General features: G+C 36.1%; 1 protein-coding gene across 3 annotated transcripts in view; it reads left to right on the top strand.

Annotated features, from left to right (window-relative positions):
• LOC308633469 (transcription elongation factor A protein 1) overlaps nt 1–18,365 on the top strand; it is a 103,973-nt gene that overhangs the window by 23,179 nt on the left and 62,429 nt on the right. The window contains exons 6-9 of one of the 3 annotated variants that reach the window (XM_081266283.1): nt 3,641–3,714; nt 5,450–5,551; nt 6,845–7,021; nt 10,554–12,447. In XM_081266283.1, coding sequence (XP_081122409.1) covers nt 3,641–3,714; nt 5,450–5,551; nt 6,845–7,021; nt 10,554–10,607 — 407 coding nt within the window. In that variant the 3' untranslated portion in view covers nt 10,608–12,447. Of the gene's footprint in view, nt 1–3,640; nt 3,715–5,449; nt 5,552–6,844; nt 7,022–10,553; nt 12,448–18,365 lie in introns of those variants that run through there. The other 2 variants (XM_081266286.1, XM_081266284.1) reach the window with 2 other exon arrangements.

Raw genomic sequence — 18,365 nt, 5'->3', positions numbered from 1 at the left:
ATCTCAGGAGGTTGTGCTGTTTCCTTCCTTTCTGATCACTCTGCCTGGTTTGCCGCCATGTCTACATGGACTCAGCTGTGGTTGGTGGAGGTGAGGTGGATGGGAAGGAAGCATTTGTCAGCTTCAGCTCTGTCAGATATGTAAGAATTTTGCTTTGATTCACAGAATAGGCAAATGGAGAAAATAGAACAGTGTTTAGTAGGTTGTGGCTAGTTATCTTCATTAAGGAGATATGAAATATGATAAAAATAATGATGTACAGAACATAATGATATAAGGTTAATAAAAAAATGAAAATGATATTAAAGTTTAATATTAATGTCATAATAATATATATCACAAATTAATTAGCTGTTTATAAACTAGGTATTTCTCTTGTAAATTGTCTTCACTTAACGCTTTTGTGCAAGTATTAGCTAAACTTTACAGAATCTCCAAAGTCAATTTCAGGGGTAGTATTGCATTCTCCTTTATGAACATAACTCAGCTTATTTTGTGGGTGAAAGCATAAGAACATTAACTTACTGAAAGTTTGATAGTTTGTAAAAGTACACAGACACATCCTATCCTTTTACATGTATGAACAGAATTATTTACAGATAGAACAATGTAATGACTTCAGAATAATCTGGGTAGTGGCTCCTGGGTGGTGGCATCAGCAAAACAATTGTGACTGTGAATTGATAATTAGAGAATTAAGGTGATGTAGAATGATCAAAGGAAGGATCCCAAGGAATTATTTCATTACTCTTCATATTTTTGTAGTTGTTGAAATTTTTAAAAACAGACTTAAAAACCCAAGCCTAGTAAGAGCCTTTAATCTTTTTTAAAGAACTGTTATGATCTTTAAGAAAGAGAAAATAGGGGCTGGGGATGTGGCTCAAGCGGTAGCCTGGCATGTGTGCGGCCCGGGTTCGATCCTCAGCACCACATACCAACAAAGATGTTGTGTCCGCCGAGAACTAAAAAATAAATATTAAAAATTCTCTCTCTCTCTCTCCTCTCTCACTCTCTCTTAAAAAAAAAAAAAAAGAAAAAGAAAGAGAAAATAGGGGCTGGAGATGTGGCTCAAGCGGTAGTGCGCTTGCTTGGCATTCGTGCTGCCCGGGTTCGATCCTCAGCGCCACATACCAACAAAGATGTTGTGCCCGCCAAATACTAAAAAAAATATTTAAAAATTCTCTCTCTAAAAAAAAAAAGAAAGAAAGAAAGAGAAAATACATTCAAAAAACAGTGGATGTTTGGTAAAATCCAATGAATACTGACTTTTATTAGATCATCAGAAGTAGATCAAAGCTATCCTAGAGTTAACATTTTTGTCTAAAAATAACAGATAATAAAAATATATATCTAGATATTGAGTAAGTGTTGGACCCTGTGGAAAACCGGGAGGGGCTGAGTAGGCCCTGTGGAAAAGACAGGTGGGCCTCATGATTTCCAGAATGAGAGAAATCCTGTCTTGACAGTGGAGTTGGCCCATGAAATACTTGTCACTGCTTTCCTTTCCAAGCGACCAGTTAGGGGAAAAAAGGCAGAGAGAATGTGCTACTGAAAAAAGCAGAGTGCTCCATTGAGATTCTCGGAAGTAGTACTGCTCCTGCCCTTAGGGTGAAGGTCATTGAAATTAAAACCTGCCTCTCCACAGCTGACTGCTGTCATTGTGCCTTGTCCAGAGGCCTTTACCTCAGCCACTGGGTGTGACTATAAGGAGCTAAGCGTTGTGAAACTGAGGGAAAACTCTCAAGTGCTTCCTGACTGACTGGCAGTAATGTTCCTTGAGCCCAGCCTCTGCTGCCCTCTGCCCCCACTCTCCTGGAAGAGTTGCGGCTGTGCGGTTTCCCCCTAATCAGTCCTTCATACTTCTTAACAGTTCCTTAAGCCTCCTTTCCTGGTGTCTAACACATTATACTGTGCTTTTCAAAATAGTTAGAGTACCCTTGCTTTTTTATACTAATTCTAACTAAAGAACTAAATTTTACGTAAATCAAAAATAACTTTTAATTTGGACATTTTTTGGTATTTTAATAAAAGCAGAGTTGTTGGGAGCTGCCCTGCATGCAGACGCCTTTAAGTCCTGATGCACTGGGGTTCTGAACATTTATTGCCTCAATCTGACATGGTAGTGCCAGGTTGCACTAATTTGGGTGTCACCCCAGTTCAGATAACAAGGCGTGGCTCTAGGAGTAGGAGTCACCCACTGGGGTTGAGTTACACTTATCCGTTCCTTTGTAATCCTATCCCTTTGCCCTTGTTGGGATAGAATGTTCCATGGAACCTCCCCTTGTGTGTCCCCTATATAAGAATAAAGAATTCCAGTGGCTTGCTCTCTTTCCATGGATCCTTAAGGTCGGAGAGACGTCAGAGATTTTGAAAAGATACCTCTGTGTGTTTGCATGCTTTCTTTGTCGTTTTCTTAAGTTATTGGAATAGTCAGATTTTGTGAACCCAGCATTAGGTCGCCAGCTAGGATAGATGGCAATACAAGAGTTTTTTGTTTTTGATAAAAAAGGAAATATAAAATCGGAGATTCTAATTTTTTAAAAACATGAAAGAATGTATGTATGTAAAACATCAGACAGATTTGTAAAATGTCAAGTTATCCATGAAACACAAGATTGATAATAAGGAAAAAGAAAATTCCAGGAGTTATTAAGTACTTATATTTGTATGGTGCATATCAAGGTATATTGTAGAAACAAAAGTACTTATTTGAAATTCTTCCCTCATCAATTATTTACTGACTATAGGAAAATTTTACTGATACTTTTAAGAATTAGAATGAACAGTTTTAAATACTGTAAATCAGAAAACATGTAATCCTATATGCTATTTAACTCAGGTGTCACAGTGGCACACACCTGTAATCCCAGAAACTCAGGAGGCCAAGTGAGGAAGATCCCAAGTTTCAGGCCAGCCTAGGCAATTTGGTGAGACTCTGTCTCAAAATACAATAATGATATTTGTTTTTAAAAAAGGACTGAGAATGTAGCTCAGTGGTAGAATGCTTGCCTAGCATGTGTGAGGTCATGGGCTTACTCCTCAACTCTGTGAGAAAAAAAAAACAAAACTATATGCTATTTTAAAATGATGACTTTTAGGAATAAATGCCCTATAGTTTTTTTTTAAGAGAAATATAAAGTGTACATGAGCAGAATTAACCATGAATTAAAACATATGCATACACCCTACCCCCAGTTAAATCCTGGGCCTCATGCATGCTAGGCAAGTGCTCTGCCACTGAGCAGTACCCCAGCCCTTATTTTATTTTGAGAAATGGTCTCACTAAGTTGTGTTCAGGTTGGCCTTCAACTTGGAGTCCTTCTGCCTCAGCCCCTTAAGTGGCTGGGATTATAAGAGTGCACCACCATACTGGGCAAGAATATCCACCTCTCAATGAAGAAAGAGTACTACAAAGTGACAAGAAATTGTTGAAATTTTAAGTTATACAGCACTTGCAAAATCTGAGAAGTTTCATAACGAAAAGACATTCTGATTTTGTGTTTTAATTGAGTGCTTCAGGTTTTTCACTCATTTTCACCTTGAATATACTTAGTGCTTTTCTACTATTTTTTTTCCTATTTTATATTGCATCTCTGGGCTTAACTTTGAAAGCATTTGTGATTAACTTTCTTGTTTTTAGTAAAAGCTTTGATAGATCAAGAAGTGAAGAATGGCATTCCATCTAACAGAATTATTTTGGGAGGATTTTCTCAGGTAAGTTAAAGTTTGGGTGGTATGTCAGTACCATCAGTATATTTATCTAGAAATCTGAGATTTCAGTCATTTTCTATGGAAGAATTATAGAATCTTGATGGATGTTAATGCTGAATTAAGTTTGGATTAAAACTAGTTAATTTTCACTTTAGATACATTTTTGGTTTCCTAGTTTTCTGTGTCCTTAACAATAACCTTTGTCTTTTAGATTATCTTCAGAATCAATTTATTAAGGAAACTGATTGAAACCTGAAATGTATTTTCTTAAAATAATAATAACACCACTGTGGTTAGGTTTTTAAGTTAACACTATGTACCCTTTTAATTAATTAGAACTCTGATAACACAGGCATAAGTCCCTTGTTCTAGGTGACTTGGACTAGAAACAATAGGTAGATGATGAGAGAAAAATAATGTCTTTCCCTTTTTTGTTATATAAAAATAGGTTTTAAATATAAATGTGTAAAGTTTATTTTGGTATCTTTCTTCCTGTCTTTACTTTTTCTCCGCCTTGTACTTTTTTAACAGCCATGGTTCCCTTGTGTTGGCCTCATGTCTTTACTTCAGCTTTTCACCTGTTTCCATATCACCTGTCCTAGAATGCTCTAGCTTATAACCTACAAATCTTCTAAATCAGCAACTGAGTGTTCCCTTACTTAGGCTAATGTCAGAATTCTAGAATTATTTAGAGAATAGAATTCAGTATAAACATAATATTGTTGATACAATGCAGTAAAATGGAGTTACTGATAAGGTGTTTGTTGAAATAATGTGCATAATACGCATCTTGACAGAAACATAAGACACAAAAATTAATGCTTGATTCAAAATATGAAGTGTACCTAGGAGTCTTGTCTATTTGAGATTTATTGATAACAGCCTATAGAAAACAATCCCTAATACCTATGTGTGGAATGATGGAACATCATGAGTTTAAGCAAGAAGGATTAAGTTAAGAGTCTGTAGTATCATAACAGGGAGACCATGCCTAAAAATAAAGTATGGACTCAGGAAGTAGTGGGAACCTAGAAAGCCATCAGGACTTTTCTCTCCATCTTCAGCTTTCTTTGTTAGCTCACTTGCTTCATTTGCTTCTCCATTATTTGTTGGCCATCTTAGTTCTTGCAGCTTGTAATTTTTCAGCTCTTGAATTTACATGTTACAGTTCCAGCCACACAAAGAGACTGCCTACAGTCACTGAATCCCAGTTCCACAGTTCCAGGGAAAACAACCATCAGTGTCTGGGATGTCCCTAGCAGTGGCGTATGGGCACAATCAGAGTGATGGGCATCTAGATGGCTGCAGGATTATAGTTCCCAGGACATGGGATGTTTTGAACTCGGTGGGCAGATACTCTAAAGATGTCTGCTACACTGTCCTTGTTATCTTGATTTCCACTTTTAGAAAATAGTACTAATTTAAGACAAGATTGGATTTTAGGCCTAAGACTTCTCAAAAGAGAAGATGATAACTAAGTTCAGAATATTCCTAAGGCATGCTGTAAACAGTTTACTGTACTATTTATTGTCTGTGTCTTGACTGGGTAGTTGGTATGTTCTCTTTGGTGTAGAGAGCTGTGTGCATTATGGGTATGCATTCCCACTGTTTGTCTGATTTGATTTGACATTGGCCACTCAGTTGATATCTTCATGGACATCATTAATAACAAGAAATTTCCTACATTGCTATTGGAAGAGTGTGGATTTTCCATTGACTTTCCCTGCTTGCTTTCCAGGGAGGAGCCTTGTCTTTGTACACTGCCCTCACCACACAGCAGAAACTGGCAGGTGTCACTGCACTCAGTTGTTGGCTTCCACTCCGGGCTTCATTCCCACAGGTAGCCTGGTTTAGATTTCTGAGCTAAGAGGTAGCAGATAATGTTGAGGAGGTCATCCTTTTTATTTAAATCAAGAAACTTTATTTATTTTTGGTTTATAGCAAAATTGAACAGAAAGTAAACTTCCCATTGTGGAAATCCCACACCACAGTGGGACCTTCCTTAAAATCAGTAGACCTAAGTGAGACATCATTACTACATGGTTTATATCAGTCATCCTTTTTAAATTTTATTTTATTTATTTTATCTTACTGTATTTTTTTACCTTACCAGGGACTGATCCCAGGGGTGCTTAACTACTGAACCATGTTCCCAGTACTTTTTTATTTTTTATTTTGAGACAGGGTCTCACTAAGTTGCCTAGGGCTTCGCTGAGTTGCTGGGGCTGCCTCGGCCTCCCAGTGACTGGGATTACAGATGTGTCACCATGCTTGGCTCAGTCGTCCTTTTTTAAAAAGAATTTCCTTGGGCCTTTGTAAAGTGTTACTAGGCTTTACCTATACACTCTATTGTCTTTATTGTGGATTGCATAGAATGGAATAAGAAATAAGCCTTAGGTCATAAATCTTTTATTTGATTTATATTTTAAGGGGTATATGGAAATTAGGGCTATTTTTTAACACACAGAACTATTTTTTAGTATTTAATATATTCAGGGTTTGATAGCAGAATTTTACTATAGAATATAATTTCTAAATATTCAACAGTGAAGCAATATATAAGACACATGGGAAATGTAGACATTATTTTCAAATTCTTTTTTTGGGGGGAGGGGGTTGGTGCTGGGGGTCAAACACAAGTCCTTGTGCATAGCAAGCACATGACCACTGAGTTATTTTCCCAGCCCCAAATTTATTTTTAAATCTAGGGTTTTGTCTTCTTATTATTTAATAACTCTTTGGTTTCTTGCACTTACTAGGTATTGTTTATTAACTGCTTATTAAAATCAATTAAATAAAAGCTGAAAAAGAACATGATTAACCTAATGTATCCTAATAGATATTAATTACTTCTCATATCAAGAACTGAAAATATAGAAATGAATTAAGATGTAATAGATTTCAAGAAATGTGTTCGTTGGCAAGATGTGGTATAAAACAAGGTAATCATTCTATAGAATTTTAAATAAAGGGACATGGAAAAGAGAGGAAGGAAATTTTATTTCTTTGGCCAAATATCACCTGAAATAATAAGTAATAACATGTTGTCTGTTATTACTCTGTGTACAGTTTTAAGTATCTGGCATAATGCTTTATACATGTGACTAACTGGTACTTTTATTCTGTTCTGCAGAGTCCCATCAGTGGCCCTAATAGAGAGATATCTATTCTTCAGTGCCATGGAGATTGTGATCCTTTAGTTCCGCTAATGTTTGGTTCTCTTACTGTTGAAAAACTAAAGACTTTGGTAAATCCAGCAAATGTAACCTTCAAAATCTATGAAGGCATGATGCACTGTTCATGTCAACAGGTAGGTATCTGGAAACAGTGATCAGAGTCATAGTTGCAACTTCTTTATGTCATATTTTTAAGATCAATAACATTTGACACTTGGGGACTTGAAAGAGTTAATGAGTTAAGCTTAAATCTTAGGTTAGCAAGTCTTCAAACATTTATTCACTAAAATTCCACAAATCCCTCATTGTCTATCACACATAAAAATCATACAAAAAGCAAAAGTGAATAATAAATATTCTCTTTTAATTATTAAAATATAAGGTTAATTAATTAACACTTAATAGGAGAAAGATGTTTATCCAAGTATCTAACAGGAAACAGAACATGATATGTGCTCTAGTAGCAGTTTTTGAAAACTACCCTGCAGTCATCCAGGTGTGGTGGCACATGCTCTGCTACTGTGGAGGCCAAAGCAGGAGGATTGCAAGATTGAGACCAGTCTCACCAATTTAGCAAGACCCTGACTCAAAATAAACAATTAAAAGGGGTGGTATAAGCACCCCTTGGTTCAATCCCCAGTACCACAAAAAATTTAAATAAATTAAAAAATAAAAAAGTACCCTGGGGGCTCGGGATGTGGCTCAAGTGGCAGGGTGCTCATCTGGCGTGCATGAGGCACTGGGTTCAATCCTCAGCACCACATAAAAAAATAAAATAAAATAAAGATATTGTGTCCATCTAAAACTAAAAAAAAAAAAATTAAAAATAATAAAAATAAAAAAGTACCCTGTAACTGAGTGTGGTGGTACACACCTGTAATCCCACTACTGAAGGCTAAGGGAGGAATAAGGAAAGTTCAAGGCCAACCTGGGCAATTTAGGAGATTATCTTAAAATAAAAAGGGCTAGGGATGTATTTTAGTGGGTTTAATCCCTAGAACCACAAAAAAAAAAAAAAAAAATAGTGCCCTGAAAAACTGAGACAGGTGAGATTAATTTCATTTTAGGAAGTGCTGGTATCATAATAAAAGAGCTGGATTTTGAGGAATGAGCAGAATATAGATAGGAAATATGCAGGTAAGGTCTATAGGGCAATAAGAAGAAAATGTCCATTTTGGCCAAAGTTTTATGAAAAGCTAGATGTTGTAGGACAGAAGAGCGGCTTGTTCTCTAGACAGCAGGAAACCATCAGTGTTGATCAAAGTGAGAGATGTGATGTAATCTACATGCCAGAGCAGGTGAGAAGAACTCCTATAGAATTTAGAAGTTAATTCTATATGTAGGAAAGTAGGAGGTTTCAAAGAGGTCCCAGATTTTTTAGCTCAGATGCCAAAGATGCCATCATAAAGTAGGTACAAGGAGCAATTTTAGAGTAACAGGCAGGAGATAATATTGAGTTTTGTGACCATTTTGAGATGTACCCCTACTGTATCAAAATAGTGTTAGAAATACTTGTCTGAATCTCAAGCCTATAAATGAAGACTTGGAATAATTACCAGTATTGTGGATCAGTGAAGAATAGTGTTCTCAGAACCTCATCATCAAAAAGCGGAGAGAGAGAACTTTGGGGGATACATTTGAATTCAGGCTAAAGAAAAGAGGAGTAGGTGTTTGAAAGTATGGGGGAAGAGAATTTCTACAGGAAAGAGCAGTATCATGTATGTCAGAGGATTAAAGAGAGAGAGGCCAGGAAGGAACTGTCCAGTATTAAGCCATCTCTGACCTTGGTTGTTTGGGAAGGAAAAGCCAAACTACAGTGGACCATGTGACGTAGATGGGGAGACAAGAGAGTGGAATACAGACCTTTTTTTCAAAAAGGTTTTGGTGAAGAGTAGAAGTCTCATTTTTAGATAGGAGAAAGACCTGTGGTGAAGGGAGGATGCAATGGAAAAAAGATAATTGAGAGGAGGAAGTCTGGAGGATCATATAGTAGAATTAAGACTATAGATGAGTTGTGCTACCGTAGGAGAAAATACTTGGAATCAAAATAAAAGAGAATAGGTGGGGCTGGGGATGTGGCTCAAGCGGTAGCGTGCTCGCCTGGCATGCGTGAGGCCCGGGTTTGATCCTCAGCACTACATACCAACAAAGATGTTGTGTCCGCCGAGAACTAAAAAATAAATAAAAAAGAAAAAGAAAAAAAAAGAGAATAGGTGAATGTAAACAGATGTCAGGGTAGAAAAGACAGTATTTATTTGAGAGCTTACATTAGATGCTTTTTCAGTAAAGTAGGAGATGTGATCATTTGATAAGAATGAAAGCGGGGGTGTGGTTCAGCAGTAGAGCACTGGCCTCGCTCGCCTCGCACGTGTGAGGCCCTGGGTTCCATCCTTAGCACCACATAAAAATAAAGAAAAAAGATTGATGGCTAAGCATGCAACACTGTTTTATAGCCATTCAGCCTGGTTAATTCACTTGCTTTAGAGATAGAAAAAGTGGGTAGTAATATGACTTATCCAGAAAGACAAGGGGCTTGATATCCTATGAAGTATTGGGTGCACTGAGAGGGGAGGTGGAGGTGCTGGCATCCTAAGTACCCAGGAGGGACTGAGGGTTTAGAGCATCACAGGTACCCTGCTTTTAGATGATTCCTTGTGCTGTTGCATTTGAGGCAAGAATGGAAAGTAAGGTGTGGCAGAGGGATGTAGTGTCACAGAAAACTGTAAGCACTTCACTGTGTTTTAAAATCAAACACCTTCATGCTTTGATTTTGTGTGTGTGTGTGTGTGTGTGTGTGTGTGTGTGTGTGTGTGTGTGGTACCAGAGTTGAACTCAGGACCATTTGCACACTTCTTTTCTGAGTGACTAAATTATAAAGTTGAAGGTTCTCTGTATCGATGATTTGTGGAACAGTGAGGCCAAGGCCTTCAGGTATTTAAAGGCAGGAAGTGGGTTTGAGGGAGATGGGAAGACTGTGAGCCAGACTCAACGCAGGAGGCTTCCAGGAGGAAGTTTGTTCTTATATTCATATTCAGATCCTTCCAGGCCTATCTTAGGTATGTGCTTTCTTTCAGATGGTTAGTTGTATATAATTCCTTATTAAAGGCACAAAATAGTTTATGCTATGGATTTAGCATTTCATTTTCTAATGAGGGAATGGTAAAAGTGAGACTTGATTGTCAGTTACTGTGCACTTACCAAGTCTTCTTGGTATATGTACTGTAACTTCTAAACTTCTACATTCCCCAGTGCTTTGTTTTATTTAAATATCAGAGAATGTAAACCATTTTCATGGAAACTAGATAATAATCAGAAGCTATCATTTCAGTATATGATAATCATCATAGGATATGTTATGAAATTTCTATTAAAGCCTCATTTTTATTTTAATTTTTTTTTTAGTTGTTGATGGACCTTTATTTTATTTACTTATTTTTATAGGTGACACTGAGAATTGAACCCAGTGCCTTACACATGCCAGGAAAGTGCTCCACAACTGAGCCACAAACCTAGCCCTCATTTTTCTTTCATATCTCTTTATTATAGAAATAAAAATGTGACTTCAGCTTACCTATGTTCCTACTTGGATTTCATTAATGACATTTTAGTGAGGATTTAATTTCTGACTTATGTTGCTGCTGACTAATTTAACTTTATCTCAAACAGGAAATGATGGATGTCAAGCAATTCATTGATAAACTCCTACCTCCGGTTGATTGACATCACTAAGAGGCCTTGTGTAGACGTACACCAGCATTCATTGCAGTAGAGTCTAAACCTTTTCCCATGCTCAACTTTAAAACTTCTAATGTTTGCAGTGTTGAAATGTTTTGCAGATACACACCAATGATACAGACAAAATAATGGCTCCTCGTGGGAAACCTAGGATCTTTTAAGTTTCTATATATGTATTTGTATACGATGATCCAGACTACACTAGTATTAAAATAGGTGAAGCACCTAGCTTCTTTTTCTTAAATGTAATTCAGCAAAATAAAATACTACAACCAAATTTTTTTATCATATCATTTGAAAATTACTAGTATGCTTGACAAAAATTTGTTTCAGTATAAACAAGCAATCAAGATATAAACAATTTATGCATGCTGTGACTTGGTCTATGGATTTATTCCAAAATTGCTTAGTCACCATGCAGTATCTGTATTTTTTAATATATATATATATTCGTATATACATAATGATGGTAATACATAAAATTAGATGGTGTTACATTATTCCTGATAATAGGGATAATGCTTATAAGTGTCAACAGAGAATAGTGTTGCTCTTTTCAATTAATTGTCCTTTTATTTGGGGGACCAGGCTGTTCTTTTCCTTGATATTATTTCTATTTAATATTCTTTTCTCTCAAGAAAAATAAAAGTCCTTTCTTTCTTGATTGTCCTTCAGTAGCAGACCAGTTATTGCTTCCTTGCCATAGACATCTGAATCACTGACATAGGATATTTAAGATCAATGTATACTTTAAAAGAAATTGAATATTATTTAAACTTCCTGTACTACATATTTCAAAAACTATACCTTAGTCCAAATTTAGACCTGTTTAGTTATTAGAATATTCAATCAATAAGAACAATTCTGTCTGTACTTTTATTTTTTTCTGTAAACAACTGAAAGACTAATTAGGTCATATTTTGGCATTTTCTGAAATATTTGAGATTGATCTTAAAAACTGGTTTCTAAAATGATTGGGTCTTGTAGCATACGGTTTAAATTTACTTTTTCTCTCTCTATATATATATGTTTGAAACCAACTACTACAGAAAATGAGCTGTCCATTAGAAAAAGTTGCTTTATTTTTGTCTGCCAGTGTACTTATTTGAAATTTTCACTTGAGTCAAATGATTTTTAATATTATGCCTGTAATCCCAGCAACTCTGGAGGCTGAGGCAGGAGGATCACAATTTCAAGGCCAGCCTCACCAACTTAGAGAGACCCTAAGCAATTTAGCAAGACCCTGTCTTCAAAATAAAAAATAAAAAGGGGTGAGAATAAAGCTCAGTGGTAAAGTACCCCTGGGTTAAATTTTCAGTATCAAAAAAGCAATTCTTTGGTTAATATGCATCAGAATTTCCAGATTACTGATAAAAATTATTTGAAAACAAATTTATGGGTAATAAAAATTAGACCCCCTATATATATGATGTAGTACCCTCACAATTTAGTATATTGCAAAAATGTATGCTTAATATTTCTGAACTGTTAATTTTTTTCTGTACTCCAACTGACCAAAACAATGTTAAGAATGCATCTTTATAAATGGGTGCTAATTGATAATGGAAATAATTTTGTAATGGACAATATAGGATGTTAATAATGAAGCCATATGTTTATGTCTGGATTTGAAAATTTTAAACAATCATTTACTAAGTCATTTTTATTTTAACTTGAAGAGCAAAAACTGTCTAATTTCATTTATACAAATCAGTAAGATCTTATTTATGCCAAGAAATATTCCGTTGAAATGTTGTGCTGTAACATGGGAAAATGTCGGTGTTTTTCACAGTTTCTATAAATGTGAAATAAAATTTAATTCTGACTTTTCTGTGACTTTTTTTTTTTTTAGTAGTAGTTTAACATTTGGGCTTATCTTGAAATAGGTGTCTGAAATGCAAAGGAGGAAGATAACAATGTAATTACAAGAAAAAGCATTGGGAAACAAACTCTGATGTTGGTGTTACTGACTTGGAATGGAACCAGGCCTGAGAAATAATCTGATGTTATTTAATTTAATCTAAAAGAAAAACAAACACCCACATTTGGCTTTCAGACTTCCTAACTTGTTTAAAAAGTTCTATTTGGTGTTTTCCTTTTGTCTTTTCCTTTAATGCAGTATTCACTGGAACTTTTAAATTAGGATCACAAATCAGTTATCCAAATATTCCTATCATCCAAATAGATCTTGTCAGCTGGGTGTGGTGGTGCTTGATTATAATACCAGCCACTTGGGAGGCTAAGGCAGGAGGATCAAAGTTCATGTCAGTCAGCCTCAGCAACTGAGCAAGATCCTATCTCAAAAAAAGAGTTGGGGATATAGCTCAGTGGCAGAGCACTCCTAGATTAAATCCCTAGCACTTCTCATCAACCTTATCTCCATTTTACTAAAGAGGAAACAGAATGGAGCTCTTAGGATTCAAATTGGTGTGCCTATTCCATGGTCTTTACAACCTTGCTTTGTGCCCCAGCCGGGTAACTTAAATGTTTTTAAACAGTGTATTTTATATGATCAAAACACCTAGAAATGCTGAGTAAAAACCGAGAGCAGTGTTGCCTGCCTGTGATCCCAGCAGCTCAGGAGACTGAGGCAGGAGGATCTCAAGTTTAAAACCAGCCTCAGCAATTTAGCAAGACCCTGTATCTAGATACAATATCTAATAAGGGCTGGGATGTGGCAAAGTGGTTAAGCGTCCCTGGATTCAGCCCCAGTACCTAATAATAATAATGCTAAGTAAAACTATGATGCAAATCATATCACCATATTGAACTTGTAATTTCCAGTGACCAGAGAGAACTAAAAGAACAATTCATGGGGGCAAACTTAACTTTGGGCTCAGATAAGGTAAGATGTGGACATAATGCACCATTATAAAGCAAGGACACTTTCAGTGGGTGCACAGAAGGTAAACTAGAAAAAAAGTCTGATCCCTAGCACAGGAAAATAAAAGGAAGCTTGTGTGTTTTGTCGTGGATTCTCTGTTGGAAAAGGAAAAGGATCTTACCCTGAACTTTTATAATGAGAAACTTGTCTTCACATGTATCTGGGCTGTGAATTTCTCTTAAGTTATGTGGGCTGGCAACACAAACGTATAAATTAACATCAAGAATCTCCTCAGACCAGAATTGGAGGTATAGTGTAGTTAGTAGAATGCTTGCCTAGCATGGAAAAAAAAAAAAAAAAAGAATGTGCCTGGACTAACTCTGCTCCTAGAGCACCTGGGAGAGGCAAACAAAAACTTTTGAGTAACAGCCTCAAAACCTTAATTCGGAGACTGCACAAACTTAGCTCTGTCAAAAGTGAGCTCCAGCTGGGCATGGTGGCGCACACCTATAATCCCAGCAACTCTGGAGTGCTAAGGCAGGAGGATCATGAGTTCAAAGCCAGCCTCAGCAACCTGAGCCCTAGGCAACTTAGCAAGACCCTGTCTCTAAATAAAATACAAAAAAAAAAAAAAAAACCCAAGAAAAAGAACTGGGGATGTGGCTCAATGGTTAAGTGCCTCTGGGTTTAATCAATCCCTGGTATCCAAAAAAAAAAAAAAAAAAAAAACAGTGAGCTTCAACTAGGCACATGTCTATAGTCCCAGCTACTCAAGAGACTGAGACAGGAGAATCATTTAGATCCATAAATTTGAGACCAACCTGAGCAACATACCCTAAAAAAAATTAAAAATTACAAAAATTACAAATAATTGTCTACCTACTACAAATAGGTAAAGAAAAGATTAAATGATGATTGAAATCCCAGGATCTTGGAGAAATAGAATTTTTAGTAAAGTATGAGAAAATAAGTGAAAAACAATAAAGAATAACATCAAACTTTAGATGGGGCAAAGGGGAGGGTGGAGGGGCAAAGGGGTAGGAAAGATGGTGGAATGATATGGACATTATTACTCTAGGTATATATGTGATTGCACAAGTGGTGTAACTACTTCATGCACAACCAGAGAAGTGAAAAATTCTGCTCCATTTGTGTACAATGAATTGAAGAGCTTTCTCCTGTTGTATATAACTAAGAATAACAACATCAAATGAAGATTTGAAAAGAAAAGTTCTAGAAATGAAAGCCACTTGTAAAACATCTGGAAAAGCTGCAACATATCTGAAACACTCAAATGTTAAAAATAGAGTAGCTAAATAAACTGAAACATAGACACAACTTTGTACAGCTATAAATAGAAAAAAATGAGTTGGCGAGGATGTGGGGGGAAAGGCACACTCATACATTGCTGGTGGTACTGAAAATTGGTGCAACCATTCTGGAAAGCAGTATGGATATTCCTAAGAAAATGTGGAATGGAACCACCATTTGACCCAGCTATCCCACTCCTTGGTTTATACCCAAAGGACTTAAAATAAGCATATTTCAGTGATGCAGCCCCATCAATGTTTATAGCAGCTCAATTCACAATGGAACCAACCTAGATAACCTTCAACAGATGAATGGATAAAGAAAATGAGGTATATGTACACAGTGGAATATTATTCAGCCTTAAAGAAGAATGACATTGTGGCATTTGCAAGTAAATGGATGGAGCTGGAGAATAACATGCTAAGTGAAATAAGCCAATCCCCAAAAAACAAAGGTCAAATGTTTGATATGTGGATGTGGATCCATAATTTTGGGGGGTGGCTAGGGAAGAACGGAGGAACTTTGAATTGGGCAGAGGGGAGGGAGAGGGTGTGAGGGTAAGAGGGATGGTGGAATGAGATGGACATTATTATCCTATGTGCATGTATAATTGCACAACCAGTGTGATTCTGCATGGTACACAGCCAGAGAAATGATAAACTGTGCTCCATTTGTGTACAATGTATCAAAATACATTCTGCTGTCATGTGTAACTAGTTTGAACAACAACAACAACAAAAAAGTAGAAACAACCAAAATATCTGTCAACTGATGAAACGAAGCAACAAAATGTGGTATGGTATATCCATACAATTGATTATTTATTGAGGCATAAAAAAGGATGAAGTACTGATATGTGCTACAACATGGGTAAACATTATGCTGAGTAAGAAGTCAGACACAAAAGACCACATATGATTCATTTAGATGAAATATCCCAAAGGGGAAATCTGTAGAGACAGAATCAGAGATCACCAGAGAATAAGGGTGTGGAATGGTCACAGCTAATGAACACAAGGTGGGTTTTTTGAGGGGGCAGGAGTATGAAAATAGTTTCTAAAATTAAGCTATGATGATGGTAACATAACTGTGTAAATACACAAAAACTATTGAAATGTGTAATTTAAAAGGTTGAATTTAAATGGTATGTAAATTGTATCTCAATAAAACTGTTAATTTTTTTTTTAAAAAAGAATGAAGATAGGGCTAGGGCTATAGCTCAGTGGTAGAGCACCTGCCTTGCATTTGTGAGGCACTGGGTTTGATCCTGAGCACCACATAAAAATAAATAAAGATATTGTGTTCAATTACAACTAAAAAAAATTTAAAAAATAAAATAAAGAATGAAGATACAGGGGCTGGGGATGTGGCTCAAGCAGTAGCGCGCTCACCTGGCATGCTTGTGGCCCGGGTTCAATCCTCAGCACCACTACAAACAAAGATGTTGTGTCTGCCGAAAACTAAAAAAATAAATATTAGTTATCTATTGTTTTTTTTTTTTTAAAGAATGAAGATACACTGTACTAGTTGGGAAGGTTTCAAGAGACATTGTTAGAAGAAAAAACATTGTAAAAAATGGAAAAGGGTAGAGGAAATAAGCCCATACATTTGACTTGGCTAGAATTTATATTTAAAAAAAAAATACTAAAAGGATTCTGAAATGTCTAATGATCATCTCTGAAACATGAATTAGGAAGAAATGAGGTTAGTGAGGACAAACAAGTGTGCAAGAGGGAAAACCTACCCTTGGTATATACATCTCGTTCATTCTTCAGATTTTTTAAAACGATTTTTTTCATTATTTAATTTTGAGTCAGAGGCCTCAAATTTGTGATCCTCCTGTCTCAGCCACCCAGGTAGCTAGGATTACAGTCATATACCACCACTCAGATTGTGTGTGTGTGTGTACACATACACATAGCATGTTGGAACATACATAAAGTTGACCATCCTAATCATTTCAGGTTTTTTTTATTTTATTTTATTTTATTTTGGTACAGGGAATTGAACCCAGGGCGCTTAGCCACTGAGCCACATCCCCAGCCCTTTTCGTATTTTATTTTGAGTTGGGGTCTTGCTAAGTTGCTTAGAGCCTCACTAAGTAGCGAGGCTGACCTTGAATTCATGATCCTCCTGCCTTGGCCTCTTGAGCTGCTGCGGCCTCTTGAGCTGCTGCGGCCTCTTGAGCTGCTGCGATTACAGGTGTGTGCCACCCAGCCATTCTAACCATTTCTAAGTGTACTGTTCACAGCATTAAGTACATTCCTATTGTTGTGCAACCATCACCATCCCCATCTCTAGTATTACATCATATTCCAAAACTGAAATCATACTAATTCATGACCTACTAAAAATTCAAATAGGTGAGTTCAATTGTATATTAGATCCAAGAAAACTGAAATATAACTCTGAGAAATTTACTCAAAAGGAAACCCAACAAACAGATGGGAGGGCAAAAGACTGTGAAAATAAGAGGTCCAATATAAAGTTTAATGGAAATTGCAGAAGGGGTGAACAGAATGGGAGAGAAGTGATATTTGGTGATAAAATGGTTGAAATTTTTTCAGACTTGAGGAAGAGCAGGAAACCTCAGATCTAATTACTAATAGGATAAGCAACAACTCTTCTGAGACATCATGGAGAAAAGTAAGATTGAACACCATACAAAAAGATCTGAATAGCAACTAGAATAAACCTACTTAAACTATCACATAAGAAAATCACCACTAGAGGTCAGAAGATCCTGGAGTAATATTAAAATTGGAGAGAAAATGGCAATTTGGAATTTTCTACATAGGTACTAAATCAAAAGAAAAGACAAACGAAACTAAAGTTTATATCAAGGCAAAAAATACAAAAATACTGGTGAAAGACATCAAAAAAGATCTAAATAAATGGAGACATACACTATGTTAATGGATTGTGCTGTTTGGATACAATTTGAGTGCATTCCCCAAGGTTAGTGTGTTGAAATTTAATCCCTATTGTGAGGTGTTAAGAGGGTGGAAACTTAATCTGACTACAGTGGTGTTGGGAAGTGGAGCCTTTGGAAAGTGATTAGGGTTAGATGCAGTCAGAAAATTGGATGAATGGTGCACGGGTCCGTCCTCTCTGTACTGTCTTTACAATTCCCTGTGAATCCATGAATATTTCAAGAAAAACATTTTAATGTAAAATAGAAAAGAAATACTCTATGGCTCTTTCATTTTTCAGATGGTAGATAAGAAATATTTGTTCATGATTTGTTCATGACTGAATGTTCATGATGTTCAATGTCTAAGTTAAAAAAAAAGATAAGAAAGAATAACAAATATATGTAATGTCTAAAGTAGTGGGAGTGGAGATAAAATTAAAAAGTCTCAATCCAAAAGGAGATAGGAAAGGAGGGAAAAAGCATATGCAACATAGAATAACGAGTTTCATAATATGATAAACATAAGTCCAAAAAATTATAGTAAATACAATTGTGAATGCACTAAATTTGCCAGTAAAATAACAAGCTATCAGATCAGACAAAAGAATGACAGCAAGCTATATTTTAATTACAAGAGACATCTAACACACAAGGGCACAAAAGATTTAAAATAAAGGGATAGAAATTATAGAGA

This window comes from Spermophilus citellus (genome assembly GCF_964194105.1).
Source record: "Spermophilus citellus genome assembly, chromosome: 14".
Taxonomy (NCBI): domain Eukaryota; kingdom Metazoa; phylum Chordata; class Mammalia; order Rodentia; family Sciuridae; genus Spermophilus; species Spermophilus citellus.
This window is presented reverse-complemented; position numbering and strand designations above follow the sequence as displayed.